At 40.2% G+C, this 27,225-nt stretch overlaps 6 protein-coding genes across 8 annotated transcripts; 4 read left to right on the plus strand and 2 right to left on the minus strand.

Annotated features, from left to right (window-relative positions):
* The first annotated feature begins 4 nt into the window (after nucleotides 1-4).
* On the plus strand, nucleotides 5-2,350 carry LOC117567346 (uncharacterized). The gene is made up of 9 exons (XM_034247272.2): nucleotides 5-305; nucleotides 379-545; nucleotides 610-792; nucleotides 847-962; nucleotides 1,021-1,114; nucleotides 1,171-1,347; nucleotides 1,409-1,698; nucleotides 1,754-1,899; nucleotides 1,968-2,350. The coding sequence occupies exons 1-9, from the start codon at nucleotides 23-25 to the stop codon at nucleotides 2,234-2,236; spliced, it is 1,725 nt and encodes a 574-aa protein (XP_034103163.1). The 5' UTR covers nucleotides 5-22; the 3' UTR covers nucleotides 2,237-2,350.
* A 2-nt stretch (nucleotides 2,351-2,352) lies between these two features.
* On the minus strand, nucleotides 2,353-8,537 carry LOC117567347 (1-acylglycerol-3-phosphate O-acyltransferase Pnpla3). Of its 3 annotated transcripts, none has more exons than XR_004572055.2 (8): nucleotides 8,167-8,537; nucleotides 3,902-4,581; nucleotides 3,663-3,829; nucleotides 3,489-3,597; nucleotides 3,338-3,426; nucleotides 3,044-3,276; nucleotides 2,764-2,953; nucleotides 2,553-2,677 (listed from the first exon to the last, which is right to left on the minus strand). XR_004572055.2 is itself a non-coding variant. In XM_034247273.2 (7 exons), the coding sequence occupies exons 1-7, from the start codon at nucleotides 8,324-8,326 to the stop codon at nucleotides 2,538-2,540; spliced, it is 1,578 nt and encodes a 525-aa protein (XP_034103164.1). In that variant the 5' UTR covers nucleotides 8,327-8,537; the 3' UTR covers nucleotides 2,353-2,537. The 3 variants fall into 3 exon arrangements, 1 of the variants encoding a protein (XP_034103164.1); XR_004572054.2 differs by having other exon boundaries at nucleotides 2,588-2,677; nucleotides 2,822-2,953; XM_034247273.2 differs by lacking the exon at nucleotides 2,764-2,953 and having other exon boundaries at nucleotides 2,353-2,677.
* A 335-nt stretch (nucleotides 8,538-8,872) lies between these two features.
* Nucleotides 8,873-11,840, plus strand: LOC117567345 (tudor domain-containing protein 3). The gene is made up of 4 exons (XM_034247271.2): nucleotides 8,873-9,014; nucleotides 9,071-9,158; nucleotides 9,221-11,461; nucleotides 11,525-11,840. The coding sequence occupies exons 1-4, from the start codon at nucleotides 8,980-8,982 to the stop codon at nucleotides 11,759-11,761; spliced, it is 2,601 nt and encodes an 866-aa protein (XP_034103162.1). The 5' UTR covers nucleotides 8,873-8,979; the 3' UTR covers nucleotides 11,762-11,840.
* A 516-nt stretch (nucleotides 11,841-12,356) lies between these two features.
* On the plus strand, nucleotides 12,357-13,087 carry LOC117567352 (H/ACA ribonucleoprotein complex subunit 2-like protein). Its single transcript, XM_034247285.2, has 2 exons — nucleotides 12,357-12,704; nucleotides 12,765-13,087. Exons 1-2 carry the CDS (start codon nucleotides 12,454-12,456, stop codon nucleotides 12,994-12,996), a joined length of 483 nt encoding a protein of 160 aa, XP_034103176.1. The 5' UTR covers nucleotides 12,357-12,453; the 3' UTR covers nucleotides 12,997-13,087.
* Nucleotides 13,088-14,090: 1,003 nt separating this feature from the next.
* LOC117567343 (probable helicase with zinc finger domain) lies at nucleotides 14,091-23,490 on the minus strand. The gene is made up of 6 exons (XM_034247270.2): nucleotides 23,339-23,490; nucleotides 21,894-22,451; nucleotides 21,222-21,828; nucleotides 17,404-20,957; nucleotides 15,794-16,991; nucleotides 14,091-15,581 (listed from the first exon to the last, which is right to left on the minus strand). Exons 2-6 carry the CDS (start codon nucleotides 22,275-22,277, stop codon nucleotides 14,989-14,991), a joined length of 6,336 nt encoding a protein of 2,111 aa, XP_034103161.2. The 5' UTR covers nucleotides 22,278-22,451; nucleotides 23,339-23,490; the 3' UTR covers nucleotides 14,091-14,988.
* Nucleotides 23,491-23,939: 449 nt separating this feature from the next.
* Nucleotides 23,940-25,079, plus strand: LOC117568461 (uncharacterized). The gene is made up of 2 exons (XM_034249138.2): nucleotides 23,940-24,088; nucleotides 24,147-25,079. Exons 1-2 carry the CDS (start codon nucleotides 24,061-24,063, stop codon nucleotides 24,671-24,673), a joined length of 555 nt encoding a protein of 184 aa, XP_034105029.1. The 5' UTR covers nucleotides 23,940-24,060; the 3' UTR covers nucleotides 24,674-25,079.
* Nucleotides 25,080-27,225: the final 2,146 nt, after the last annotated feature.

The raw sequence follows: 27,225 nt of genomic DNA on the forward strand, positions 1-27,225 counted from the left end.
GAATAAAAAAATATATCGAAACATGACGTCGATTTTCGGACAAACAATTGTCCCAAAAGCGGGAGTTGAAGAAGCTCTTCCTGTATGGATGAAAATAGATTGGCGTCCAGAGATAGAAAAGGGAATTTACATTGATTGGGGAAAGTATTACTCACGAAGAGGCAGGGTAAACCATGCTTTGACGTATCTTAATAAAGCTTCTGAGCTTGCACCAGAGGACGTTATGATATTATACAATCGTAGTAAAAATCTGCGTAGAATTGGTAAAACCCATTCTGCTTTGGAGAATTGCAAGGCAGCACGAAGTAAGTGAAAAAACTTTTGTGTTTGACGAACTAAATATGTTATTTTAATGTTCAAATTGTAATCGAATTAAAGAAATTTTAAAATCATCATTGGGACCTCAAAGCTATCCAGTTAATCTGGAAACTTGTGATGCGCTATACGAATTAAATCGCTTTGAAGATGCTAAGGCCGAAGCGCACAATAGCGCAAATCTCTTTTCGAGTAACAAGACACAAGCTTTTGAAGATCGATTACTTGTGGTATGTTAATAGAACATACGCCTCTAACTTAGTTTCAAATGCACTGATATAACTGACCATTCAGATTGACGAAAATATACGTGATTGTTGTGGCGATGGACTAACCCCATTTATTTTGAAGAACCAAAATATCATTACACATGTACAAGATCTTGAAAATAATAAAATGAAGATTGACGAGCGTCCACTTTGGAAGATATTGAAAGAAGAAGGCAAATGCGATGTTTTGAGCATTCCGGAGATTAAAGTTGGTTAATTGTTAAATTTTTCAAGACCTCATAATAAGAGTAAATTTTATTAGAGTCAACAATTGTCTCCTCGCGAAATCGCAAGAAGGCGCCGAGCTTACGATATTTGTAATCAATATTACCTAGACAAATCTTGGAAGGACGTACTTTTCCTAGAAAAATTAAGAACGTGAGTAAGCGATTATATATACGTTTTAGATCCACAGTGCTATTCACGACATCGACAGAAACCCAAATGTGCTAATGCCACAATGCAGAAACTCGCATAAATTTCTGGAGTCATTGATCAAACAGCAATATAAAATCGTACAAAAATTCGCGGTACGTTAAATTTTTAACTTTGTTTGGTACTCTACATCTGCATCGACTTATTTTAGAAAATGATACATTCCCGCTCTCCGATGTACTATATGCGCTATAACAAGCATGCAGACAAAACCCTCTCGGACAAATTCATGGAAGACCAATTATCCCGCATACAGTACCAAACTCGACGAAATATGGTTGCAGTCTTAAGAACCATTAGACGTCTTCGTGAAGAACAAAATATATCGGTAATTAACATCAGATATGTTAATTGATGACTGAATATTGAAATATTAATATATTTTGCAGAAACTTTCAAAGTATGTTGAGGAGGTTATGGGAGAATATGTAGTTTTGAAAACTTTTAGAATAATGCCGTGGAAATTTGAATTTATCAACGAAGTATATAATACTTTGGCACTAGCTCTGGCCGAACAATATTATGTTCCAAGAAAATTTAAATTCAATGAGAAGAAAGCTTTCCACCATCTGCTTCACCTTGAGACCGATAAGATAAAGGATACCCCACAATTTGTGTTCGGAGACCGTTCCACATATCAAGATACAGATGCAATGGATCTAAGTAGTATAAAATCAAGGTTAATCTTCGATACTCCAAAACAAATTTAATTTAATAATCATTGTACTTTATAGGAGGCAAATTTCAAATCTTGAAAATCGTATGATATTCGCAAAATACTCGATTGAAAAATGCTATTTACTCCATCAAATAGCTAATATTCATCTTGACTCCAATCGTTATGAGGAATGCGGCTTTATCGCTCGTAAGGCAATTGAAGGTTGGTATTATATATTGTACATTCATTTTATATGTAGTTATTTATTCGATGCTACTTTTTCGATGCAGAATCAAAAAATTGTAATAGCTTACTTTGGAGTTTTCTCTGCACAATTTTGATTGTTAAATCGAATGCATCTCTTAACAAATTTGAGCGTGCAAAGGAAGCTTTGAGGAATGCTATGCAAATTGCTATTGATCTGGATTGCCATAACCTTACAGAATTTGTGGAAATGAGTTTTTCATGTCTTGAGCGAATTTCCATCAAGGGAAGTTTAAGCAACCCTTCTAGTCATCGGGAAAGCAAATCATCAGGTGGTAGCACTAACAGCATGTAAACTTTGCCTAACCCTTTCTCTTTCCTTTGAACTCGATTTAAAAATATCAAAATTTATTGTGTTTTTATTTAAATTTTTCGTGTAAATATATAATTTTATATAAAAGACTGCATATATTATCGGATGTTTTTTATTTACTACTTAAAAATACTTGTCACTTTAGATATACAAATTAATATAACTTAACTTAAAGTAAGGTACATAATCGATAATCTAGTTAGATTAAAGGCTACAAGCCACTTTGGTGTCGTTTCAGTTCAAATCCTTATATTATAATAATAATATAATCCTAAAGCACTTTTCATTCAATCTCTATGCGCACATCACTTAAGCGTTGATTATCCTCAGCATAACTGAGCTTGGATGAATTGTTTTGTGTGGATTCAAGATCGTTTGCAGAAGGCTGCAGTTCGTTGGGCGTTTGTTCGTCTATGAAAAAGTCTGAAAAAAAAAAAACAAAATTAACAAATAAATAAAACATTAGGTAATAGTGAAATACATTTAATTTAAAAATATGGGAAACTTACTATCTAATGATTTAACAGTAACCGAAACCAAAAGTTTTCAAAAATAATGCCAATTTACCTTTGAAATTATAATTTTGTCTATTAATTTCGTCGTTTATGTGTATAAAATTTGGAATTTAGTGCATCAGAAATTAATGATAGTCTTAAAAGGCAACATCGTGTAATTCGGGTGCAGTGGGCATTAATTGGACTGTAATTAGAGTGCAGATAGGGTGTTAAACGAAAATCTAAGGATTGATGGGAGATTGAAATAAATCTGGTAATGAACAATTTTACTCACCAGACTCGATGCAATTCCACTCATTGTGATAATGCTGATGCCCACTCGAATGATCTTCAATCGAGCGTAATGAATTTGGCTGATGCTCCTCATTCGCAATGTCATCAAAATCAAATATCTCAGTCACTTTGACTTTATTCGTATTATCGTCTGTGTAATAATATGCATAGAGTGCTTCATTGTGCGTCATCTTAGCGACTTGCTTAACATCGCCTTTAAGAGGTTTAGCCCCGCTGTAAAAATAACAATTATTCATTATTCTTTGTTTTTATTAGTGTTTTTTTTTTTATTTACCATTGATCGATAAGAAGTGAGACTTTTGTACCATACAGATGATCGGAGTTAAACAGACCAGTTGCATCAAAATGTGGCTGATCGTAAAGCTGTGTATAAAATTAAGATATAAATATCTTAATTGAATTGAATTTAAAATTCGAGTACTTACTGTAAATTTATCGAGCAAACGCAGTTGCATGGTGTTGTTGAGTTGAACAAGCAATTCTTCGATGAGCTGACGCATTTGTTTCGTCACTTTTGGAGTTAGTGTGGAGATTCTGAAATGACAACAAAAAGCTATAGTAAATACAATGTAATCTTTTGAATAAATCACTAGACTTACTTCATAATTGTCGCCAAAAGAAAGTCCATTGGCACAGTGGCTGGCATTGAGAGTAATTTAATGCCACGATGCTTGAATATCCAATTGGCTAAACCCTTGTTAGCCTGCTCAATGCATTCTTGTATCACATTCAACACAGTCTCCGGTAAGGGTGATCCTAAGGCATCCTACAAAAGAAATGAATGTAATCCAAATTAATTGCTGCACACAAGCGTTGACTTTCACTTCAAAATGCTTACGTTTCTGTGTTTCTTGCATTCGTCACACTCGGCTTCAAAATCGTCGGTGTTGACGGTCTCCGAGACAACATACGTGGACTGAACGGCGATGCAACGACGGCAATTGATAAGATTGTTGCGATGCAGGAATTGCAATGCATCATCGAAACCCTGCTGGCAGAATTTCGAGAGAAACTCTGGTCGTGGCGGGAAGAAAATGCGAACGAACCGGCTCGCATTTTGCCTTGAGATTTCTACACTTGTGTTGGCCCAGTTAATGTGGAATAACTGTGAGCTCTGGTCGCGTGGACAAATATCACTCTCGCCGCAAAAGGGACTCACTGTAATCGTGTTCTCATCCAAAATTGGCAAATTGTCTGAAAAGGCACCGTCCATGTAACGCACACCACGAAAACGAGGTGGCAAAATTCCCGAAAATCCAGGTATAAAACAAGCGCACATCAGTGCATCCAAGACTTCTTGACGCGACTCAAACTCGGATATGATGACGTTTTTGCCATCATAAACGCGTGTCAACGATATATGAAGCCGTCCATTAACACGCTTGTGGGCATCCTCAGGTAGATGCTTCTGTAGGCCCTCAAGCAATGAGGTTTGTATGTTAAACGAGGGACTGAATGGTCCCAGCGAGTAGCGGCGTGCTTCGTTGACCACCCGGAAAAAATCCGATGTCATGCTTCCTACAACGAGAAGAATACAAAATTATAATAAATGTATTTATAATCAAAAAAAAAGTACTGCACGCAACAAACGCATTGAATGAACAAATAGAAGAGAAGAAATGGCCTTGAGCACTTCCTCTTCAACATGATGTATCTTAGGCCAGCGACAGGGTCTCGCGCAGTTGGGCACGCTTAATTAGATCGTTCACCCATCTGAACAATGGGAAATGACGCATGCACCTTGTGTTGATCGATTATAGTATATTACTTTGGCCCCCATTGAGCACGTTGCTGATAAGAAGGCACTATAAAAACATATGAAACCCCACCAGAAGCTCGCACACTTATATTCTATATACGCATACATAAATTATTTTGTTTTGGCACAACAAGCTGATAGTAGTTTCCCCTTGTGTGTAACATATACTCTTCTTTGTGTGTGTGTGTGTATACAACCTACACACTTTTGCTGCTTCATTAGAAGAAAGCCGCTCAGAGATAACACGAAATAGCAGCAACAAATGTTATGATTGCTGACGTAAAGCCCGAATCAGGCCACCACCACCTTCAGTTATAGTTTCAATAGTTCTATTGTTGTAAGTCACGAGTGGAATACATAATATAAGTCTTTGATCCACAATTAATGCTGACTCTACGCATAGATTTGTTTAAACTTGAAGTATCAGGCAACCGGAAAGACGAGAGTTGATACTATTTTTATAAACGTAATTTGATGTGACGATCTAGGTCAATTTACAATATTACAGGGTATAAAATTCAGCATTCTAGCGTATCCGTTCGCTTAGATCAAAACAATAATAAGCTTTGTTTTCAAAATAAAATGCGGATGTGTAAGCAAAGCAAAGCAAAGATAAACAAGAAAACACGCCACTGTTTACAGTACCCATTAAACTGCGAGCAACGGGTGTTATCAAATTTCTTACAGTATTATTATTTTTGTTATTGTTTATCAAAACGTCAAGCGCTCGAACTTCTATTTACAATAATTACACCACAAGCAAAAAAGAAAAAAGCTGTACTTTACACCTGGGTACAAGGTATACCCCATTCGAGTGTACTTATTATTACATGTGTTTCCCATCAGCTCTGGGGGCTCGTCTGCGGACTGGAAAACCAGTCGAACCACATTTGTACACTGAAGTAGCATACAATACAATACAGTACGGCGATGACATCAAATGTTTACAAAAAAGAACAGCTGCAAAGTTCGAGAACTCACAGACTTTATCAGTTACACTATTCGAAGTTGTTTACGGTGCCACGGACACTCCCCCGTGACCCCGAAACCCCGAACTTCAAAATAAGTATTTATAATAGTTGCCTCCTCTCGTCTTTAAATGGTGCAATGAACCGGAAATTTGACGTCTATCGCTGGCAAGAGAACGTTATAAATTTCCTGGCCGAAGGTGAAGTAATTTCATCAAAAAAAGTAAATTTAACTGCAACTGTTAATCATGTTTTTAATAGCAGAGAGATTAAAATGCGCTTAGTCAACAAAATGCACTGATAATTAAAACTGTTTACAATTACAAGATGCTTAGCAACGCTTTAACGCTAATGAGATTTTCTTTTTTTATTTTTTCTTATAATAGTAGTATAGTTTTTGAACTTCGAACAAAGAAGATTTTGATACCTAGATAAGTATACTTTCGATTTACGCCGCGGCAATTTGGGAACCTCAAGCTCGTTATAGAATCAAACGTAATTGCGATAACAAAGTTGAGACTGTACTTTGGAACCACTTTATAGGTCAGTCACACAGTTGCAGTCAGTTGGTCTTTGTCTTTACATGAGTAATGCTTACTTTGGCTGTGACTAACTAATTAGTAGATTAATTGATTGATTGATATCATCAAGACCTTATATACAAATATTATATATGTATGTATAACCATATATTAAATCTATAAACAACTATTGGCATATATATTTTTTTAATGATATTTAATTTAATTTCCTCCATCCCGCTATCCCTAAACATTACCTGAATTCATATTTTGTCATAATTTTCATCCCTAACTTTAATGCCCTACAAAATTCTGCAAATTTCCTAACAGTTCTACCCAACATAAATGTCTATACGGCAAATAGAGCAGCTGGAAGTTTGTGTTCCTTATTTTGATTTACAATCGAGCTGTTTTGGATTCGGATTACAGATAAGAACGCATATGAAATACATCATAACTCTCATATATATGTACATACTTACGACACTTTTGCTGGCGTGTGCACAAAAAAGCCCAACAGTCACTTGTCACAATGAAATGAGCTGATAGCTTGATAAGCCCCAATCGAATACACATACATACATACATATGTATATAGCGCAAAACACAGCTGCGAATTGAATGTAAATAATACAACAACAAGAAGCATGTTCCATGTGAATGTATGTGTATGTCAACTTTTGTATTGTTTATGTGTTGAGTCTCTATATTATTCCTAATCAAAAATAGGAAACTCATTCAGTTTGTCGAGTTGCAAAACTTAGGCCAAAGACAATTGACGTCAATTGGAAACTATAGCAAATACTATATACAAATATTGAAACACTTTTTTTTAGCTTTTTATATTAGTGTATTATTTTGAAAATATTTAACATCTAGAACAAATGTAATTATGGACACGTAATCAGGTTACAGGTAAAAAGAAACTGAGGCGTCAGAGTGCTATAGCGTAAGCGTGAAATTGGATTAGGGCAAGAAACAGAAGTCTGTAGTGCATTTAATGGCATCCCTCAAAGTTTCTGCTCTGCGTCGTGTGTACCGTCATTAAAAGTGAATTGCAACCAAACTGGGACAACAACTGGTTGCAAGAGCAATGAATCAGTTTACCTGTCGGTCTGGTCGTCGAACTTTCTACGATGTGCCAGCGAAAATGCTCGACAGCAACAGGTATATAAACATACATATATGTTTTTGTATACATGTATATATTGTTATATATATATTTTGAAATAACCCAGACAACAACTGGAAGTGTTTTTCACAACAAAACGTATAATAATGTCACGACTGACTTAATAAGACATAATATATTTTATTCGTTTTATTTTCAACGTCTAACCTCTTAAAAGTCTTTCAACTTTGAATCGAAATATGCGCAGCCTACGCCTGCCTGTCACGCCCTAATTAATGTAACTCAAATTCAAGCGAGCCCCCAAGATAAACAACAACGACAACAAGCCCGACCTTCACATATTTGTGAATCAAACGCTTACACACAACAACAACATTTTCGTTGCTCTGTGTGTGTAATTCTATTTTCGTGCTTATTACATAGCTGGGAGCACACACACACACACACACACACACAAGCATTTTCAAATGCTTTTGTTTGTGTTTGTTTTGTTTGCATTTGCGACGTATTTTTGGGAGTGACGAGCCCCCAAAAACGAAGTATACAGACAGCTGGCAACGCTATTTCAAGTACATTCAGTATGTATGCAACAAATTTATGTTTTGATTCAAGTCCAACAGTCATTGAAAATATTCTTGTTACTATGGATAAATACGCAAGTTTGCATATTCTACACACATATAGAACATTCCATAGTATAATTAAAGTCTATTGTGTGCTTACCTAAAGGCAAATCGCAGAGCAGACAACAGGCTGCTAAGGAGCCCGCGGAAGCGCCTGAAATCTTCTCCAGCAGCAAGTGTGGCGCGTATTTCTTGAAGGAAACTGCAACTCCGACATGGTAAATTCCCAGAAATCCACAACCAGCAAATGATAAATTCATTTTTCAATTATCACTTTTGTACACCTTTCTATCAAATCGAGTTTAATTAATAAAAGTTTTCTTTCAAATTCAATAATTTTTAAAAACGAAATTATAGATTTTTTCACTTTTAATGTGTTGCTTATCGTTCAATTATTTATTAGCGATTTATTCGTTTTTATTCTTGCTTTAATGCAGAAAACACGAACCGTTACAGCTGCTTGCTTATGAGCGAATGAAATCGGTTGCGTACCAGCGTGACCACAATCGGAATTTCAAAATATACTGTAGCTATAGCGCAAAATCATACCAAAACGAGATAATTGCTAACTGGTTACACCTTTTTGGAATATTTTCGTTTTATTAAAAAAATCTATACACAATACAGATTTTTTTTCTTACTGTTTGAGAGATCCTTTCAGATCAGTGGATTAGATGATCGATAAAAAATAATTCTATTAACTCATTTCTTGGTAAAATACCAATTAATCTTTTTTGAACTGTATTTTTATACTAATAAGTATATATTGTGCCGCATACGGTCATACAATGTTATCGATGACCACGGCAAAATACTTTTTGCGGCGAAATCAATTGCGGTGCGGCGAAGCTGAGCAGTCTGTGCTGGGCTTGCAAAAAAAATATATGTATAACTATAAAGTTTAACGCAAAAAATGGAATTGTCCAAGCAATTAAAAGCGCAGGGCTGGTAAGTTGAACATACAGTGAAGTAATAACAATTTACAACTCCAAATAACCCAATAGGTACCTCACAGACGATGGCATTAAGACACTGAGCACCGCCATAGGCGGCGACCTCGAAGCACGCAAAATAATTGATGAAGCTTTGAATGTGAGTAACAGATGGCATCACTATCGTCAGATTGCTGATTGATTGATTTTCTTGTTATGCAGCGGGATTTGCGCGATATTGGAGGCGGTGCCCTGGCCACCAATCGCGAGGAGTCGAGTGCAACGCTCGGTGGTCGCATTGTGCTCCAGGTGCAAAAAGTGCGCAATATTGCGGCCCCCAAAAGCAATGAAGAATCGAAGGCAGCGCCACGCCTACTACAATTGGAGCTATCTGATGGGCAGCAAACGCTACAGGCTTTGGAGCTGGAACCGGTGCCTGCATTGAGTCTAAATGTGGCACCCGGTACAAAGATTTTCTTCAAGGCCGAGAAACTGCAATTGATGCATGGATTTCTGCTGTTGCGCCAGAATGAGTTGCAGCTGCTCGGCGGACGTGTGGAAGCTTTGTACGAGAAATGGGATTTTGCACGCACAATGCTCAAATATGCACGCAGTGGTCGCCCATTGACGGGAGCAACTGCACCGCCGCCTTGGGTGGCATTTGGCAAGAGCATCAATGCCAATGATGATCGCAACTTCAAGAGCTTGGTGCCGGCCGGAGACAAGGATAAGCCGGCCAAGGAGAACGACGAGTTTAATGCCACGCGTAATGAGGCGATTGCCGCTGCTAGCAAGGTGGCTGTAAAGAAGGTGTTCGGTGGTGGCGGTCAGAATCTCGTTGACTACAACATCAAGAAGATCCTCGACAAGGGCTACAGCAAGGAAGAAGCCAAGCTGGCGTTGCAGGGCACTCGAAATAATCTCGAACGTGCTCTGTACAATCTCAAGCGTCGCAAAGATGCGGCTGCTAGTGGCAGCACTGAGGCGGCACCCATGCGAGGTGGGCGTGGAGAGCGTCCGGGTCGCGAGGGCAAACGTGGCGCAAGTCTGAAAGATGAAGCGGAGGCAGCGAAACCGGCCGCGAATGCGACACTCTTTGATTTTCTTACTACGAAATTGCCGCCAACAAAGGACGCCGAGAAGCTGGAAGCGAGCGCCATGGAGGCGGCGGTCAAGGCATCGCTGGCAACTGCAAATGCCGAGCGAACCCAAAGCAAACATCACGAACAAAACCATGAGCACAAATTCCAGGGCACAAACGATCGATCGCGTTTCGAGAACAATGTGTCGAGCAGTTTTGCTGCCCATCGAGGTGGCCCGGCAGGACGTGTTCCTCGTGGCGGAGCACGCAATCGTCCCGAACGAGGAGGCGGCAACTTTAGCTCTCGCGCAGGAGGAGGAGGAGGAGGTGCACCGACAGCACCAGGAGCTGGCAATGGTAGCAGCAGCAATATGCGTAGCCGCTACGAGAATAATTCGCGGGCAACGGAACAAACTCATGTCAAGAGCGCTGGACGCAATGGTCACGAGTTGCCACGCGAGGTCTCTAGCAAAGCTGTTGTCTCTGAGGCAAAGCAGGAGCAGGAACTAACGACTGGGACCAAGGAGCAGAGTAACAACAATCGTCGCAATAACGAGCGACAAACGAATCGCAACGGAAATTATCGCGCCGAGAATGGTAATAGGAATAACAGTCGCCGACAGCCAGGAGCTGGATCAAATGGTGGTGGAACTGTTGCTCCAGTGGGCAGAGTAAGCAATAATCCGTTTAGCAACAATGAAGATGCAAATACTCGCCTCAACAAAGTGGTCGAGGAAACGGCTAATTTGAAGATCAACTCAACTAAGCGTGAACCACGACGTGGTGGTAAACAAAGTGCTGGACCATCCCATCGCCAGCAGCAGTTTGAAGCGCCAGCAAATGCATTGCCCTTGGAGAAGAAGTCTACAGAAAAGCCAATTCCAGGAGGTGCAACTGCAGCTGCAGCTGCATCAACAACAGCACCACAGCGACAACTACCACAGCCAGTGAAGGAGCATCCACGATCACAACATCAATCGAATGCCAGCTACAGTCAATTGCCAAATGGTTACACTTATGATCCCAGCAAGATTATGGGTTTCCAGAGCAAGGAGACCAATGAGTTTGCCATGAGTCTGCTGAAGAGTCAGGGTTTGACAATTGCGCCACAAGCGGCGGCAGCATCGGCAGCGCAACCACCACCGTCCAGTCAAAAGCTGCCTACTCAAGCAACATCCCCACCAGCGCCGATGGCTAACAACAACAGCATCAAGCCGCGAAACACATTCGATGCATTACCAATGGCATCGGCTAACAGCATTCAACTGCCATCAAATCCACAGCCAGCTGTTTTATCATCGCCACCACAGTACTTCACTGACGATGCTTGGATGTGGAAAGCTGGCGACTTGTGCATGGCCAAGTATTGGGACGATGGACGAGTGAGTATACAATTTGTTAAATGCAATTAAAGAGTTGCTAAACTCTGAATTCTATTTGTATAGTACTATGAGGCTGAGATAACAGGAGTTTCGGAAAACACTTGTGTGGTGTTTTTCCTGGGCTATGGCAATCACGAAGAAGTACTGAAATCGGATATGTTGCCCCTCACTGATGCCCAGAATCGACCATTAAGCAATATGCCACAGTCACAGCATCAACATCCGAAGTCACGCTATCGTGGAGATCGTCAGACTCAGCAGCAGCAGGTATATGTGCCACCACACAAACGCGAGTATTAATAAATCCAATGTACCCACATTTATGCCTACTGGAATTAAATTAAATGTATCGAATAAACCACATTGCATTTTCTTTGATGGCTAAGCCAGAAAATAATAATAATAATAATAAAGATAGAATTCCATTCATCACACATTGTCAAATTAAGAAATTTGAGAGTTGTTTTATTGTCTTCTAATCTTTTATGAACAAATTGTATTTATTCTATGAGTTGGAGAGTACTCTTTAAATATTCGCGCCTTCAAAAGTATACTATTAGATTAATGGTCACCCCAATTTGACATCAGTAATTATAAACGATAATTCAAACTAGCACTCTTTGAACAAGGTTGGCGTTAAGTCGTATTTTTTTTTATAAATGTTGCCTATTGCTATAGGCCAATAAATAAAACGGAATTTGAAAGCTGTTTTTCATTATTTCTTTGCGAAATAAAAGTATTATTATAGAACACATTAATTTAAAATAAATGAATATAACGAACCTTAAATTTGGCTAAAGAAAACATCGAAAACCAAAAAATCGAAGTTTGAAAAAGTCGATATATATCGATGTTATATTCGATGTTTCTCTCTGCATCTCTAATTCAACCTGTGGTCACACTTACTAACACACGTGTTTGTTGATGAGCATCAAAGTCGTGTAGACTAGGCATTTCCATAAAGATAAATATATTAAAAAGAAGAAAATAAAATGGTTAAAGTAAAGGTAGAGAAAAATGATGACGCCGACACGTCCGTTAAAGTCAGTGCAAATGTGTCGGTTAAGGAAGAAGAGAGCTATGATGACAAATTGCTGTTTATTAACGCCATCGCCAAACCGATGGCAGGCAAGAAATTGGCCAAGAAAGTTTATAAACTGGTCAAGAAAGCCATGAAGCATAAAACCTACTTGCGAAATGGACTCAAGGATGTGCAAACACGTTTACGCAAAGGTGAAACTGGGTAAGTGGTTTATAGTTTAGCTATTTTTATTCGAAATTAACCTAGTTCCATCATCCACAGCCTTTGCATCTTTGCCGGTGATGTGACTCCCGTGGACATCATGTGCCACCTGCCCGCTGTGTGCGAGGAAAAGGGTATTCCCTACACTTACACACCAAGTCGTGCTGATCTCGGGGCTGCCATGGGTGTTAAGCGAGGCACAGTCGCCTTGCTTGTTCGCCAAAATGAGGAATACAAAGATTTATACGATGAAGTCAAAGATGAGCTGTCAAAGCTGAATGTTCCAGTTTGAGTTGCTAAATTAGTCTGTATTCCTAAGTAAGAACATTGCTAGTTAAGATCCTAATTTTCAATTTACAAATACACTATAATCTTGTACAAAATCTTAACTGTGTACGTGGGGGTAAAGGTAAAAAAAAGCTTCAACAGGTGGAAGATATTCCTTTGCAGGGGATTAGCTGCAAGAATCAAACGACAAATGCAAACGATGCAGTCTCTACTATCCTTGGAAACGATATGATTCTATTCTTGGTGGTATTGAAAGATCATGAGCAGCAATATTTGGTTGTCATCCATCATCGATATAGATTACTTTCTCTCCCATTAACATTAAAATTTTGATTAATTTGCCAGCACCATTGAACACGAAGAAATATAGCAAAATAAAGTAACATCTTTGGGTTTTTGGTTGTCCCTTGGGGATCTTTTTTTTAATTTTTTCATACGTATTTTTATAAATTTGATTACACAGGGTTTTCTTTTTATGTGTAGTATGGATGCGTTTCGTGTGTTTCAAATCAGTATTCAAAGTTATTTTGTGCTTAATTAAATGTGTTGTTAAGACAAACAGACATATAACTATTATTAATATTTGTTACTGGTATTTTATTATTAAATATATATATTTATGAATATATATTTACTAGTTCTTTTTTTTATGTTTTTCGTTTTTCATTTGTAATGCAAAAGATGATTAGATTATACAAGTAATTACATTCATATATATGTTAATATATATATATATATATATTTATAGAAGTGTTTGTATATAGAAAGGTATATATATCTATAACTAAGTTTTAGTATGCATATGCATCCAAAGGAGCCAACCAAATTTCTATTCAGAATGAGTAAACCAGATGGGAGAATACTGAGGAAAATATTAAAAACCAATCGCACATGCTTCGGTTAGTAAGTATATCTAAGATAGAAAACTTCACGAAGCGTTAGTATCTGATATACTTATCCACTTCATATCGCCAATAACCAGGAAGGTGGTTTACTGTACACCACATATGTAGAACAAAGGATTTCTATCCTATCCTGTGCACATACAAATGTTCTTTTGGTTGAAAAGATGTGCATACAATAAAAGTATCCCATATAGCCATTACATGTATATATTTAAAGTACAATTAAAAAGCAGTATTTGTATTTTGTACGATATAAGTACGTAAATAAATTAAAGATTTGAATAAAGACAATAATATGTATTTGAGTACATGATAATTTTTTTTTTCAGTTACTAATTTTTTTGTTTCGAATGGTCAACTGCTGTACAAAACTCAAGGTAAGGTACAATATATGTAATGTATTTATAACTCAAGCGCACTTAGGCCAAACAGAACTGTTTCGTAGCATTTAATCTACGACCAAATAGAATGATTATTAAATACAAACTTTGTTGAATTTTATCTTACAACTAACTAATTGAATTTTTTTTTCGATTTTTTTTTGTTTTTGCTTTTTTAATTTTTTTGTTGTTCTTCTTGTTATAAGTTATTTTTAGTTTCAAGGGCCTAATGAATAATGGGGGCTGGATGCTCAGAGCGACCCTGCTACATGCGGCATGACAGACAGCGCCTGGGGCGTGCGTTGGGGGCGGAACGGCCTGCTGCAGCGATTTTGTTTGTAATTACTAAACGTATGCGTAGATAATATATATAATAATTGTAATAATTAAGACTACATATTTAAATTAATTGCAATTAAAAAAAGCAAAGGGGGAGAGCTAAAGTTAACAAGCAATTCATATTTCCTGTTTTTGGGTTTTTCTAATTTTGCCATTTTTTTTTTGTTTTTTCTTTTTTTGTAGTTTTTAGTTCTTTCTTTTTTGTTTTTGTTTTTTTTTTTCTTTTCCTTTTTTTATGAAGACCCTAGTCTTTTGTTTTTTATATTTTTTTCTTGTTTGTTTGTTTGCTTTGTTTAAACCGTGATGTCACATGCAGCAGGCGGGGTTTGTTCCGCCCACGCATATAACGCTGCGGTGCCACGTAGAACGTGCTCACTGAAAATAGTTGTAGAAGCCCGTGGTTGCTTGTCCCAATTCACGTATGGCTGCAAATGGATCCTTTTCTAACATATCATTGGTTGGTTGAGATGATTTTGATGCATGTAGCGACCGTGCCGGATTCATTGTAGATTGCTGCTGCTGTTGTTGTTGATGTGCTGCTGCTGCTTGCGGTCCTTGACTTAGCACTGCCGCATATGTGGTTGCCGAAGACTGCTGATGATTGGCCGCATCTGTGGCGGACTGTACCGTCTGTGGCGGCACAGCAAACAAGTCCAATTCATGGCCACCCTTCAACTGATTGTAGTTATTGTACAACAAGCCGTGAGCATGGTCTGACTTGTTCGAATGATCGCCGACCACATTGTTGGCTTGAAACAAGGCCTCAATCAAATTGGTGCCAGTGTCCAAGCCGGCAAACAGTCCCGGCATATTGTTGTAGCTGTTATTACCATTGCCGGTCATTGCCTGGCGTCGATAGAGCGGCACCGAGCTGGCATTGTTGTGCAGACCGTTGCTGTTGTGTTGACCGCCATTGTTGGGGTTATTAAAGTTGCTGTACTTGTCGTTGAGCAAAGCGTTGTTGGCTAATAAAAAAATAATGTGTAAGTATCGCATTACAATATTGTTTATATGAGGGCTGCAAACTGCTTGCGTTTAAGACAATATCATTGTATTAGTATTAGTAACCGCATTGGTTAAATCTTTAAAATGTATAAACAACAAATTAAAAAGATTGATTGGGAACTCAATTTATCTTTTCGACGATTTGCAACCTTGTTATATAACGTTTACTTACCATTGCCCATGAAATTGGGAACACCAGCGCTGTTGCTGTTGGCAGACGGATGAACAACACCTGGCGCTGGTCCTCCCATGTGGTTGGCATACAGATTCTGTGGCTGCGGTGGCCCCTGACTTGGCGGCGCATGTTTGGCCAATGGCAAGGCTGATTGTTGTGCCTGTTGTTGGCCCTGCATCATGGCAAAGAGGCGACTTTGCTGTTGCTGCTGCTGTTGTTGTTGTTGTTGCTGCTGCTGTTGTTGTTGCTGCTGCTGTTGTTGTTGTTGCTGGTGTTGATGTTGCAACTCGCTACCATTTAACATGCCATTGACGAGGGGAATACCACCCGAGCCCGCTGTTGCCGCCGTTATGCCCACCATGCCGAGCACATCGCGCAGAATAGGCTGCGCAACATCATTGGCGCCATTCATAATCGAATTAAACACAAGATCAATTTGCTGATTAAAGTTATCCAACGGCGGGGACGATTCCACTGGCTGCTGGTTCTGCGCCTGTGCCGGTGTCGAGTACATCATTGGATATTGTGGCCGCTGTGGCTGCGGTCCCATGACAGCATGTGGATTCGACAACATTTGCGGCCCTGGTGCCGTCGGTGGTTGTGGCTTCGGTCCCTGTGGATGCTGCTGTTGCTGCTGATGTCCCTGCTGCTGCAGCGTTGCCATCACTTGTCGCAGCATATCACCAAACTTGTTGGCCGCATCTTGTCCCACCGACTCGAGCAGCTTGAGATACCACTTGTATTGCTCTTCCTTCGAATTGAATGCCATCTCATAGATGCTCACATTTGGCGGCAGCAGCTCATGGGCTGCTGGGAAACGTACAGCATTGGGAGACGGCTGTTTGCCTGCCGAATACATGTAGGGTGCAGGCGGCGGCTGTTGTGGTGCTGCTGCTGCCTTCTCATAGTTATTGTAACCAGATCCAGCCCCATTATGCCGCAGATAAGGTGGTGGAGGTCCATTTTCCATGGGGCTCATCGGACCGTTGGGCACGCTGCCGCCACGTTGAATAGGCATCGGTGGCTGGCCATAAAGATGATGTTGTGGAGGCGGGGGCTGTTGAGGAGGTGGCGCCTGGCCATGGCTGTACAGCGTCTTCTTCGCTAGGTAGCCCAATTCGCTGGGATTACGTAGCAACTGTGCAGCAGCTGTTGCGTTTGCTGCTGCTGGCGGCACACTGCCACCTCGAAGAGTCTATTGGGGACAAAAAAGGGTGTTTGATTAATATAAAGTTGTTTGGCTATTTATGTAATTAGAGATATAATTGATATCTATACGTGGATTAGGCTAGGCTACGCTGTTCAGTTTTAAAGGCCACTTAATCCAACATAAAGTTAAAGAAATTATTGAAAAATATAACAATCTTAACGATTCAGCTACAAATTTTTGGCACTAAGCTAATAATAAGAAAAAATAATTGTATTACATTTAAATACTCCTTTAGTCAGCTATTTTAATAACTGCTTAACGAATTAGACAATTTTAAGTACTTAACCATTACCTTAACGTTTTTTTTCGTGGAAATTGAATGGATGTTTAAAGGTCTTGTCACTATTCTAATTCACATAACCTAACCATAAAAGAATTGTAAACAATTTATACTCACTGGTGGTGGTAAGGGTCCTGGACCACGGCCGGGGGCACCCGACTGCTGTGGCGGTGGCTGTTTGTTTGGCGGTAGGACGCTCCACGGATTTGTTTGCGGCGGCGGGCCCCACAAGCTGGCATTAGGATTCTGCTGCTGTTGCTGTGCCTGTTGCGGCGTCACAGGTGGACGCCAGTGCTGCATGGCAGCGTACTGGCCATAAGGTGGTGGTGGCGGACCACCACCGCCCGGCTGAGCCTGCCGCAGATGTGGTGGTCCAGGTGGCGGTCCATTTGGTGGCGGACCGCGCATGCCCATGTGGCCGCGAAGATGCGGACCAGGTCCGCCCGGTCCTGGACCTGGTGAGGGGCCATTCGAGGTCTTGCCACCGCCGGCGGCAACGGCTGCCATCATTGCCATGTGGGTGGAGTACATGTGCGAGAATTGCTGGTTGGCTGCCATTGCGGCGGCCATTTGATTCATTTGATGCGCTGCCGCCGGGCCGGGACCAATGTTCGCGGATGCGGCGTAATGATTCGATTGGCTGCCAGGTGGCGCATGCGTCGGTGCATTGAGATATAAGGCAGCCTGCTCTCGCAAGTATGCCTCGGGTTGCAGGGCGCGTGGCACAAACTCGGGCGCCAGCGGATTGAGCACATAACCACGCTTCATCTCAACGCCATCGAGTTGGGAGCGCAAATTCGACCAGGTTAGTCCAAACAACGACTTGTGCTCATCGCAGATCTCAATGAAACGCTCCCAGACCTTGCGACAGCGGCCAATGGAGCAGAGAGCAACCGGATCACCGACGACAGCAACTAACGATTGGGCACGCGTAATCGCTGTGTTTAGCAGCTTAGAGTTGCTTAAGAAACCATAGTCGGTATCGGCATCTCCAATGCTGGCCGCGCTGGCCATAGCTCCTGCTCCTCCAACTCCCTGACCGCCGCCGCCGCTCTGTGGCAAGCAGGTGCGACGTGTGCGCACGGTGGACAAAAATACAGCGCGAAATTGTTTGCCCTGCACGTTGAGCACTCGCTCCACGGAGATGCCGCCCATGCGACGCTTGCGCAGCTCGGAACGTATGCGAAACACCTGATCCGCATATGGTGTCATTATTCCAATGCTCGTGTCATTCAATTTTCCCCAGGCGCTGGGCCAACGTTTGCGCAGCTCCGACACCCGTTCGACGACCTCATAGACCTCGGCATTGTTGTAGAATGCCGTTGAATTCTTGTCCTGCACATCTTCGCCACGTGTCGTGAAGAACGTCAGCGGATAGAAGCGTTCGTGACGCGGCTGCTTGCCCGATGCCACCAACTTCTGCTCGTAGAACAGCTCCGAGGTAAAGCGTATGATGGCCTCATGGGCGCGATAATTCTCGCACAGCAGGATCTTGCATGGAAAGTTTGATGGATAGTGATCGTAGAGTCGTTCCAGCAACGAGATGTGTAACTTGCGCTCCTTGGCAAAGGCGGAGAATAGCTCGGGACTCATCTGCATGTGATCACCAGCCAGCACAATGCGCGTCGAGTCATTGGCCAGTGCAAGCGGCATTATTGCCTCGCATTCCATCGCCTGCGCTGCCTCGTCCAAGAAGATGTGTGTAAAGAGACCCTTGGGTAGCCCAAGCGTAGCCAACTCCATGCTGATGCTTAGGGTGACAACAATTATGCGATGCCGCATAATGTCCTCAATGCTGGGACGGCGAAAGTTGCCCACGCCATCGGTGATGCAATACTTTTGCACCACACTGTTGACGGTGGCGGACCAACGCTTGTGGTAGTAGACACGCAAAGGCGTTGCCTCCTCCAGACCCTCTTCAATCCACGGATGCAGGTACTCTTTAATGTAGAGATCTGCCGCCGAATTGGAATGCGTGCAGATGAGTATCTTGGCCTCTGGCTGTGCCAACAATTGCTTTATGGCCTGCGCCAATGTGTAAGTTTTGCCTGTGCCAAATGGACCAATGAGTAAAATCGGTGGCAACTTTATATTAAGAGCTGTGGTAATGGCATTGACTGCCTCACGCTGCTTGGCATTCAGCTTGGGTTCACAGGCATCGGCCCATTGCTTCTTGGGTGTCCAGGGTATGGATGGCTCCAGTTCGGTGGCTGGGAAAATCAAACGAAAATCGGTAATCTTGTCGACAGCATTGTGCCACTCGCAATAGGGCATGCGATTCAGCTGGAACTGTATGTCCACATCCAGTTCAGTGTCCGCTTGCAAGCCCATGGCTTCCACGCACTTAGACGACAGCTTCAGATAGATGACATTCTTGCCCTTGTCCTCAATGAGTGCCTCGTACACAGCGCGCTCTCCAGCTTTATCCGATTTTTCCGCTTTACTCGCGGCATCCTCGGGTGCCGAAATGTAAACGCTGCTGCAGTTGGAGAGAATCAAACGACCCGGCGACGTATCCTCCGAGATGTCTTTGCCCAAGCGCATCAATGCGAATAGTTCTCCAGCCAGCGAATACTTGGCTGTGCTTGTCGCCATGCCAGCCGGCGTTAAAATATAATTCGAAGCCACTGTCAGACGTGTACGAACATTATATCGTGCGATTTGCTCGTAGCGAGCAATCTCCTCGACGTACAGCAGCTCATGGATACGCGATCGATAATTGTTTTGCGTCAGTCGTTTCTCCACAATGGTGGATTGGGTGAGCGTGAAAGTCGCCGCCCGTGGACATGGATAGCGTTCCAGAAGTTCACGCTCATGCTGCAGATCACTCAGATAAGCTTCCGTCTTTAGATGCGTGCCAATTGTGGTCTCAAATCGAGTCAATTGGGTGTTAGAGACATCCCATCGCGTGGCTGAGCTGTTGATTATGTCACGCTTGATTTCCTCAATCTTCTCGGCATCGCTGACGGGCAAAACATCCACACAAAGATGACGCACGAGCAGCGGCTCCTGACCCACATCGAAGCATATTGATTGCCGGAACGTACCATAAATTTCCGTATGAAATTCCACAGTGATCAAGTGTGTGAGCTGATTCTTTGCTGTTGTCGTGTTGGCATCTTGCTCTTCTTCGCTGGTTTCTGGCATGTTAGCAACACCAGTGGCCACCCATTCCTGATCCGACTTCAGTTCCACATCCTCGGCCGTCGATGTGGTTGCATTGTCGAGCTTAATCGATTTGATGGCGAAATGATTGCGATGCGCATCTTGGAGCAGCGCCACAGCTCGTAGAGATCGCAATGTTTGCAACTGAAAGAGCCACTCGCGTGTCGAAGTCTTCGAGCTGATGCTAGTGACCAACTGTTGTTCGCACTTAGCCTCCACATCGGCGACTCTTTCACACATGACACGCTCTGGAGCTGTCGCCTGGATCCACTGCTCGAGTATCTGTTCCGTGTACGACTTGCCATACAGCTCCTTCTCGCAGGCTTTCTGTACACGCATTCGCCGGTATTCGAAGCGCTCCTTCCACTCGTTCAGCTCGTCCAGGCCGTGCGCCTCCACACACTGCGCCCCATAGTGGCAGGTGTGTGCTTCCACAAATGTCTCGCAGACGCTATACGTGTCCAGGGTGTACCCCCGAGGTGGCGGACGCCACTTCCAATCGCGACCTGCAAAATGCAATTATTACAATTGAGTAAGTAAGTTTACACAATCGAAAGATCACTAATTAGGTGGTTTTCCGATGTCACATCTTAAGGATGCATTAAACTTGTACAATAAGTATTTCAAGTTTACAGAGGAGTAGAACTATAAGGCTTGTGTATTGTCTTTGGGCTAAGCATACCCTTTTCTGCAACTGCAGACAATAACACTCTACTCAACAGCATAATAAATCTGTGGATTGGATTGGGTATAATCATAATTAATCGTACCCTCATCGCTCATTATCACTTTCTGATGGCTTTCAGTCTGGCAGTGCTGCCTCAACTCATTGCGTGTTTGGAAATTGATGGCACAATAACTGCACGTGGTTGTTGTTGAGTGTGCCGCCTGATCCGTTGCATCTGGGCCAAGTTCTGACGCTGGCGGATGCTTGCCGCCCGTCAATTTAATGGCCGATAGCAGTTCCGTGTTCTTGGCACAGATGCTGGAAGTGGACATGGTGCTGCTGCTTCCAGTGCTACTGCTGCTGCTGCTACTAAAACTGCCGCTGCCATTCTGCTGTTGTTGTTGCTGCTGTTGTTGCTGCTGTTGTTGTTGCTCGCGTTTTTTTAGCCCCTTGTTGCTCAGCAGCTTGCTATACTTGTCCAGCGGCAGATTGTTAGTAGCCCAATGATCCAGTTTAGTATCCAGTATGGCCATTTCATCCTCGAGTCGCGCATGCGGAATCTTTTGCGTTTGCGACTGCTGCGATTTGTTGTGACCATTCATAATCATCTGTATGATGGACTTGTAACGCTCGAGGGTCTTCGATATGTCCGAGAAAATCTGCTGGCCACTGAGCTCACTGATCCACTTGCTCAGAAAGTGCTCCGCATCCTACATATAATCAATATTTATTTATATAAATATATTTTAAATAACGAATTATTCAGTTGACTTACGGGATACTTGTGCAGCTTGAAGAGAGCGTGCACCAGCCAGCGACGTGCCCGCGATACGCTGGCCAAGCATTCGGTCTGCTCGGCCAGCAGTGTTAGCACTTTATACGCGTCCGATAGACAGCTTTCGTATCTGCCCAGTTCGAGGAGACACTCGCAACGGCCCAGCAGACAGGCGATCTGTTGATCCTTTTGGGCACGCGACGTTCCATTTTGCGTCTGCAGCTGTAGTTGTTGCGGCGGCACTGTTGTTGTTGTTGTCGCTCCACTGGCAGCGGAACTGGAACTGGACGTGGCTGCGAGTATTTGATCGTAGAGCGCCACAGCACGTGCCCAGCTCCTTCGGCGCACCATATCGTGTGCCTGCATCTCCTTTTCGGCAGCCATTCTTCAATGGCAGCCGCTTGGTTTGGTTTATCGTCAATGTTATCGGTTAGTAATGTTTACGGCGGCGTTCTCTTTTCTTGGCTCGTGGCTCAGTTGCCCAATATATATGTATATATATTAAGTAGGTTATGTGTTTTGCTTCCCTTAATTATTACAATTTACAATTACAGTTTTCTGCAAAGATAAAACGATTAACGATTAAACACATTTAACTAACCATCGACTTCTTATTGGCAATTCACAAAGTAACAACTTTAAAGCAATAATAATTTTATAGACAAAATATCTCCACTCTTCTTTATGTTGCACATGCTTTTAAAGTGTTTATGCGAGGCGGCTACATGCTGAGATTATTTACACAAAATTCGCAGTCTATTTTTGCTTTTTCTTCACTGTTGAACTCTTATTCTTATTCCATTTTATTATCTTTTATTTTTTAAATTATATTTTATTATTGCATTTTGCAGTATTATATGCTTTCGCAATTTGCAGCGATATCTTGCGTAAATTGCATTTGTTAGAATGCTCCCAAACATTGTTTTTCATTTCGTTAATTCATTTATAATTTTGTTTGTTTTCTTGTTTGCACAATACTTTGCGTTTTCCTCAAAATTTTCGCTGCTGCTGTTGCGGCTGCAACAACAGTAGACGGTGTTCAGTTCACCAAACACAAAACGGAATGTCAAATTAGCAGGCAGTGCTTTTTGATATGGCCATACGCAATGATGTTGCCATATAAATTTACATGGACATTTATGCATATGTATGTATGTATGTACATACATGTGCATATATGCCCATATACATATACAAGCACAAGCGCAATATGTAAATTGCATTTGCATTTTTTTCCATACTCAATTTGTGCTTATTTACAGGCCTTTGACCAATGTACTTGAAATTTTCTTGCAAATTTTTTGCAAGAATAGAGTATCTCTATCAGCCGAAAAATTCAAAGGCGCAGCAGCTGTCATTTTGCCAAGCAGAAGAGGTGCAGAGGTGGAGATGTGTACCTACTATTCGCCGTCTTCAGAGTTCTGTGTGCAGCATAATTCATTTACCTTTGCACTAACTGATAATGTTACTACACTAATCTCTAATTTAATTTTACATGGTTAAACACAGATATGATAGAAAATGCACATCTCACGTCGAAAAATGTTAAAAATAAGCTATGTATGTACTAGTGTTGGGTCGTTCATCACTGAGTTTGCACAAAATTTACCCAACACTAAATTGTGGCGGGCGAACGATAATTCATTGATGCATTTCAATAATCGAGCTATCGAATAGCCTAACTCAATTTAAGAATTACGCTTTTATTTTTGGATTAAATAATAAATTTATAAATGTTTTTGCTTTATTTTAATTTTTTAATATTATTATTTAAACAATTTTAAATAATACTATTTTAATTTCAAATAGCAAGAATTTTTTTTTCATTTTTTTAAATGTAAATATATATATATAGTTTTTTGTATAACTTTTTATGAGAAATTTATTTATAATAAATTAAATTGAAAAATTTAAATTTACATAATAGATAAAAGAGAAATTGTCGTTCTTTATCGAAATCATTTAATTGGGCACAAATTTAAGCTACTGAGTACTTCTTAATCCCTTTAGTATCCAGCGCTGCCAACTCAAAGCGATGTCCGAGACCTAAGCTTTCCAATGCCATTTTACATATCACACATGGTTCTTTTTTACAGTTAAGTTAGACGAATTTTTATGAACCCACATTTACTTAATTAATTACCGGAAAATCACTTAAAAATACAATATGGATCGTTATAATCGTGTCTGGCGAGGTAAATACCATTTTGAATAAACTTTTTGAAATAATTATGATTACACTTTTTATTATAGATCCTAAGTCTCCCTTAACGCCCTTGACGCCAAGAACAACACAGATGTTCAATTTTGATAACACATCAGATTCTAGAACACCAACTGCCTCCTTTGGAAGCCTTAAGCCCAATTTATTGGACATACCGCGGGCTCCAATACGACGACTGTCTGGTAGTCGAAATCGAACATCACGAAGTTTCTCCCAGGATTTTATGCGCCTCCGATCAGTATTTTCTCCAAATGCCCAGAGCACAACGACTGAAAATAGTAGCATTAAGCAGGAAAAGGTTGTAAAACAGGAGAAGCGAGAATTTAAGCGGAGCTCCCCGGTGGAGCAGCCAACTCTTAGTCCTCGTGTGCGCTCGCTACTAAATCGCACAGGAAATACTCATCTAACCAACTTGTTTGCACGTCAAGAAATAGACATTTCCGTGTTAATTCAGATGACACTCGAAGATTTGGAGTCACTTGGTATCCGAGGTGCCAAGGAATTGAAACTAGCCTTGGATCTTATCAAATTTGCGAAAAATTTCTTTAAAAAGTGATTGGTGATTGTATTTTTGTAATTCAACTTTTTGTTAGTCATTTTTGTCATTATTGTAACTATTGTAATTATGTAATTTTGTTTGTGTTCTGATACGCTTTTAACTAAATGTAAATCAAATTACTTACTATGTTCAGAATATTCAAAAATGCTTCAAAGTTTTTAAAAGTTGACTTCATATATATTTAAAATATCCATATTTGAAACATTATATTTTAGCTTTACTTTGGCATATTCTAAAAAATAAAAAAACAAACATAAAAATAAGCCATGGAATCAGATGTATTTAAGAATCGGCTGCTCGACTGGGAAGCTTATTACAAAGTATTTTCACTTATTTTCCTCCGAGCGAGGTGAAAAGACAGACCGGAGGCGCATAAAATTCTCAGAAAATCTTCTCGATGTGTGGAAGGAACCATTGTTCATACGTAGTATTGGCGCCCGCGGTACATCCAATAAACTGGGCCTAAGACCTCCAAAGAGTGCAGTAGGTGCTTGGGAATCTGGGGATGTATTATCAAAATTAAATATTTGCGGTGTGCTAGGCGTCTTAGGCGTCATCGGCGGTGAAGGAGATCTATGATCTGATATAAGTGAATATGATAAGCCATTTTATTTAAAATTATTCGTATATTTATTGAAATGTATATTCACCTCGCCAGTCAGTAAATTGCCGGTCCATATTATTATATTATCGGAATTTTTATTATTTGTTAAAATAAAATTTCGGCTGCTGCAGACAGTTCAACTGTAAAAAGAAGACTAAGTAAAAGGAAAATTCATACATATGTATATATGTATGCACAGCACTTTCAAGGGCTTTGGAGAGCTTAGCTTTCAGGGATCATATCAAGTTGGCAGCTCTGATTACATTTGTGGTTACACCGTGGCTTAAGACTTATCGGAAGTCTTTACACTTGGTGCACTGGATCAACTAATTTATTTAACTATGTAAGTTGCTATATTTATTTTAAATGCTTGGCTAGATTTATTTTCATTTAATTCTTTCAGTTTTTAATTGCCAATAAAATTGTATTCAAATATTAAAAATACAAGACATAATATTGTGGCGGTCGAGCGATTAATATTTGGTGGGTTTTAACTATCGAGTTCAAATATGTACATTTTTAGAAAAATATAAATTTAAGCATTTAGGCTGCTTATAACCTTTTTTACTCTAACTACCTATTTTATCCCAGTTTTATAAATAAGAAAGCTTTCTTATAATTTACCAACAGTTTCCGTTTAGTTTTTAAATGTTAGTAGTAGCTAAGCATTAGAGCGTGGAAACAAATAACAAACAAATAAAAACTACTTAAAAAATAAAATATTTTATTGCAATACATTAAAATTTATATTTGAAATTATTTTATGTTATTTACGTATTCGTTATTCCAATAAAAATCTTGCGGTCAAGACGACTGTTTTTGCTTGTTCATTTAATATATGCTAAATATTGCTGATTAACTAGTCAAAGTATGTATAATCTGTGACTTATATAGTGAAATATTAGCGCATTTGTGCACATTTAAATACATTTTTGGATTTAGCGTTGTCGTTAAAAAGTTATTACAGTTCAAAAAACTCCAAATAAACAACGTAATTCTATAGAATCAGCATGTGCATTTTTGCAAATACATATGTTAATATGTATTGTATATTTTATTTTAGAGTCGGGAGTAACGATTACTTAGCGCGTCTAATTAAATCGTGTTTGGCGAGTTTTTTTTTATCCGTATCTCTTACTGCGCAAAATATATTTGATAAACGAAAATTTTAGACCTTCATTTTTAAATTATGTATGTGTATACTGACATATATACTATAGGATATATCATCTCTCATGTTGAAACACAGTTCAATTTTGTGAAATAATTGCTTCTTATTCATTTCTAAAATATGTATTTCAAAACCATTATTTTACTAAAAACTTAGTATAACATATCATACATATGGGTATCGGCAAGTAGAAATTAAAATTTATAGCAAAAATTCAAATTATGGTGCGGGTAGAATGAAAACAAGATTCGTAGCAGTCCCAATATTTCCTTTCGGCACTGTAAGTCGTTTAATAAATTAGTTTATAATTTGTTTGTATAAGTATGCATATCGGAAATTTTTTCGCTAGTTTAATCTGGATGCTTCGTTATAACAATATTATCTGTTTGGGCTGAGCTAGAATCTATACAAACATTTCATGCTGTCGAAGACGTCTCTTGCTGCCTGTTCAGCAACTTGGCTATGCCTATTTAATGTCAACTTAAGTCGATGAAAGGTTAATCCCCTACTATTAATATCGTCGAACAAAGAATAGCAGATAACAAAAAATAGATACTAATTTTGTGACTTTCATCTTATTCTTGATCCACAAGTATAATGAATGTGTGTGTTTATTAACAATACATACATATGTACTCACTGCCACCTGTTGTGGATCTTTATAAGCTTGAGAGCTTTTATCTCAGATGAACTTATTTCTTACAGCTGTAATCGTATGTACACAGTCACAAACTTACATACATACATATGTACGTACGTATGTTATGTGTGTAC

Source organism: Drosophila albomicans, chromosome 3 (genome assembly GCF_009650485.2).
Source record: "Drosophila albomicans strain 15112-1751.03 chromosome 3, ASM965048v2, whole genome shotgun sequence".
Classification (NCBI taxonomy): domain Eukaryota; kingdom Metazoa; phylum Arthropoda; class Insecta; order Diptera; family Drosophilidae; genus Drosophila; species Drosophila albomicans.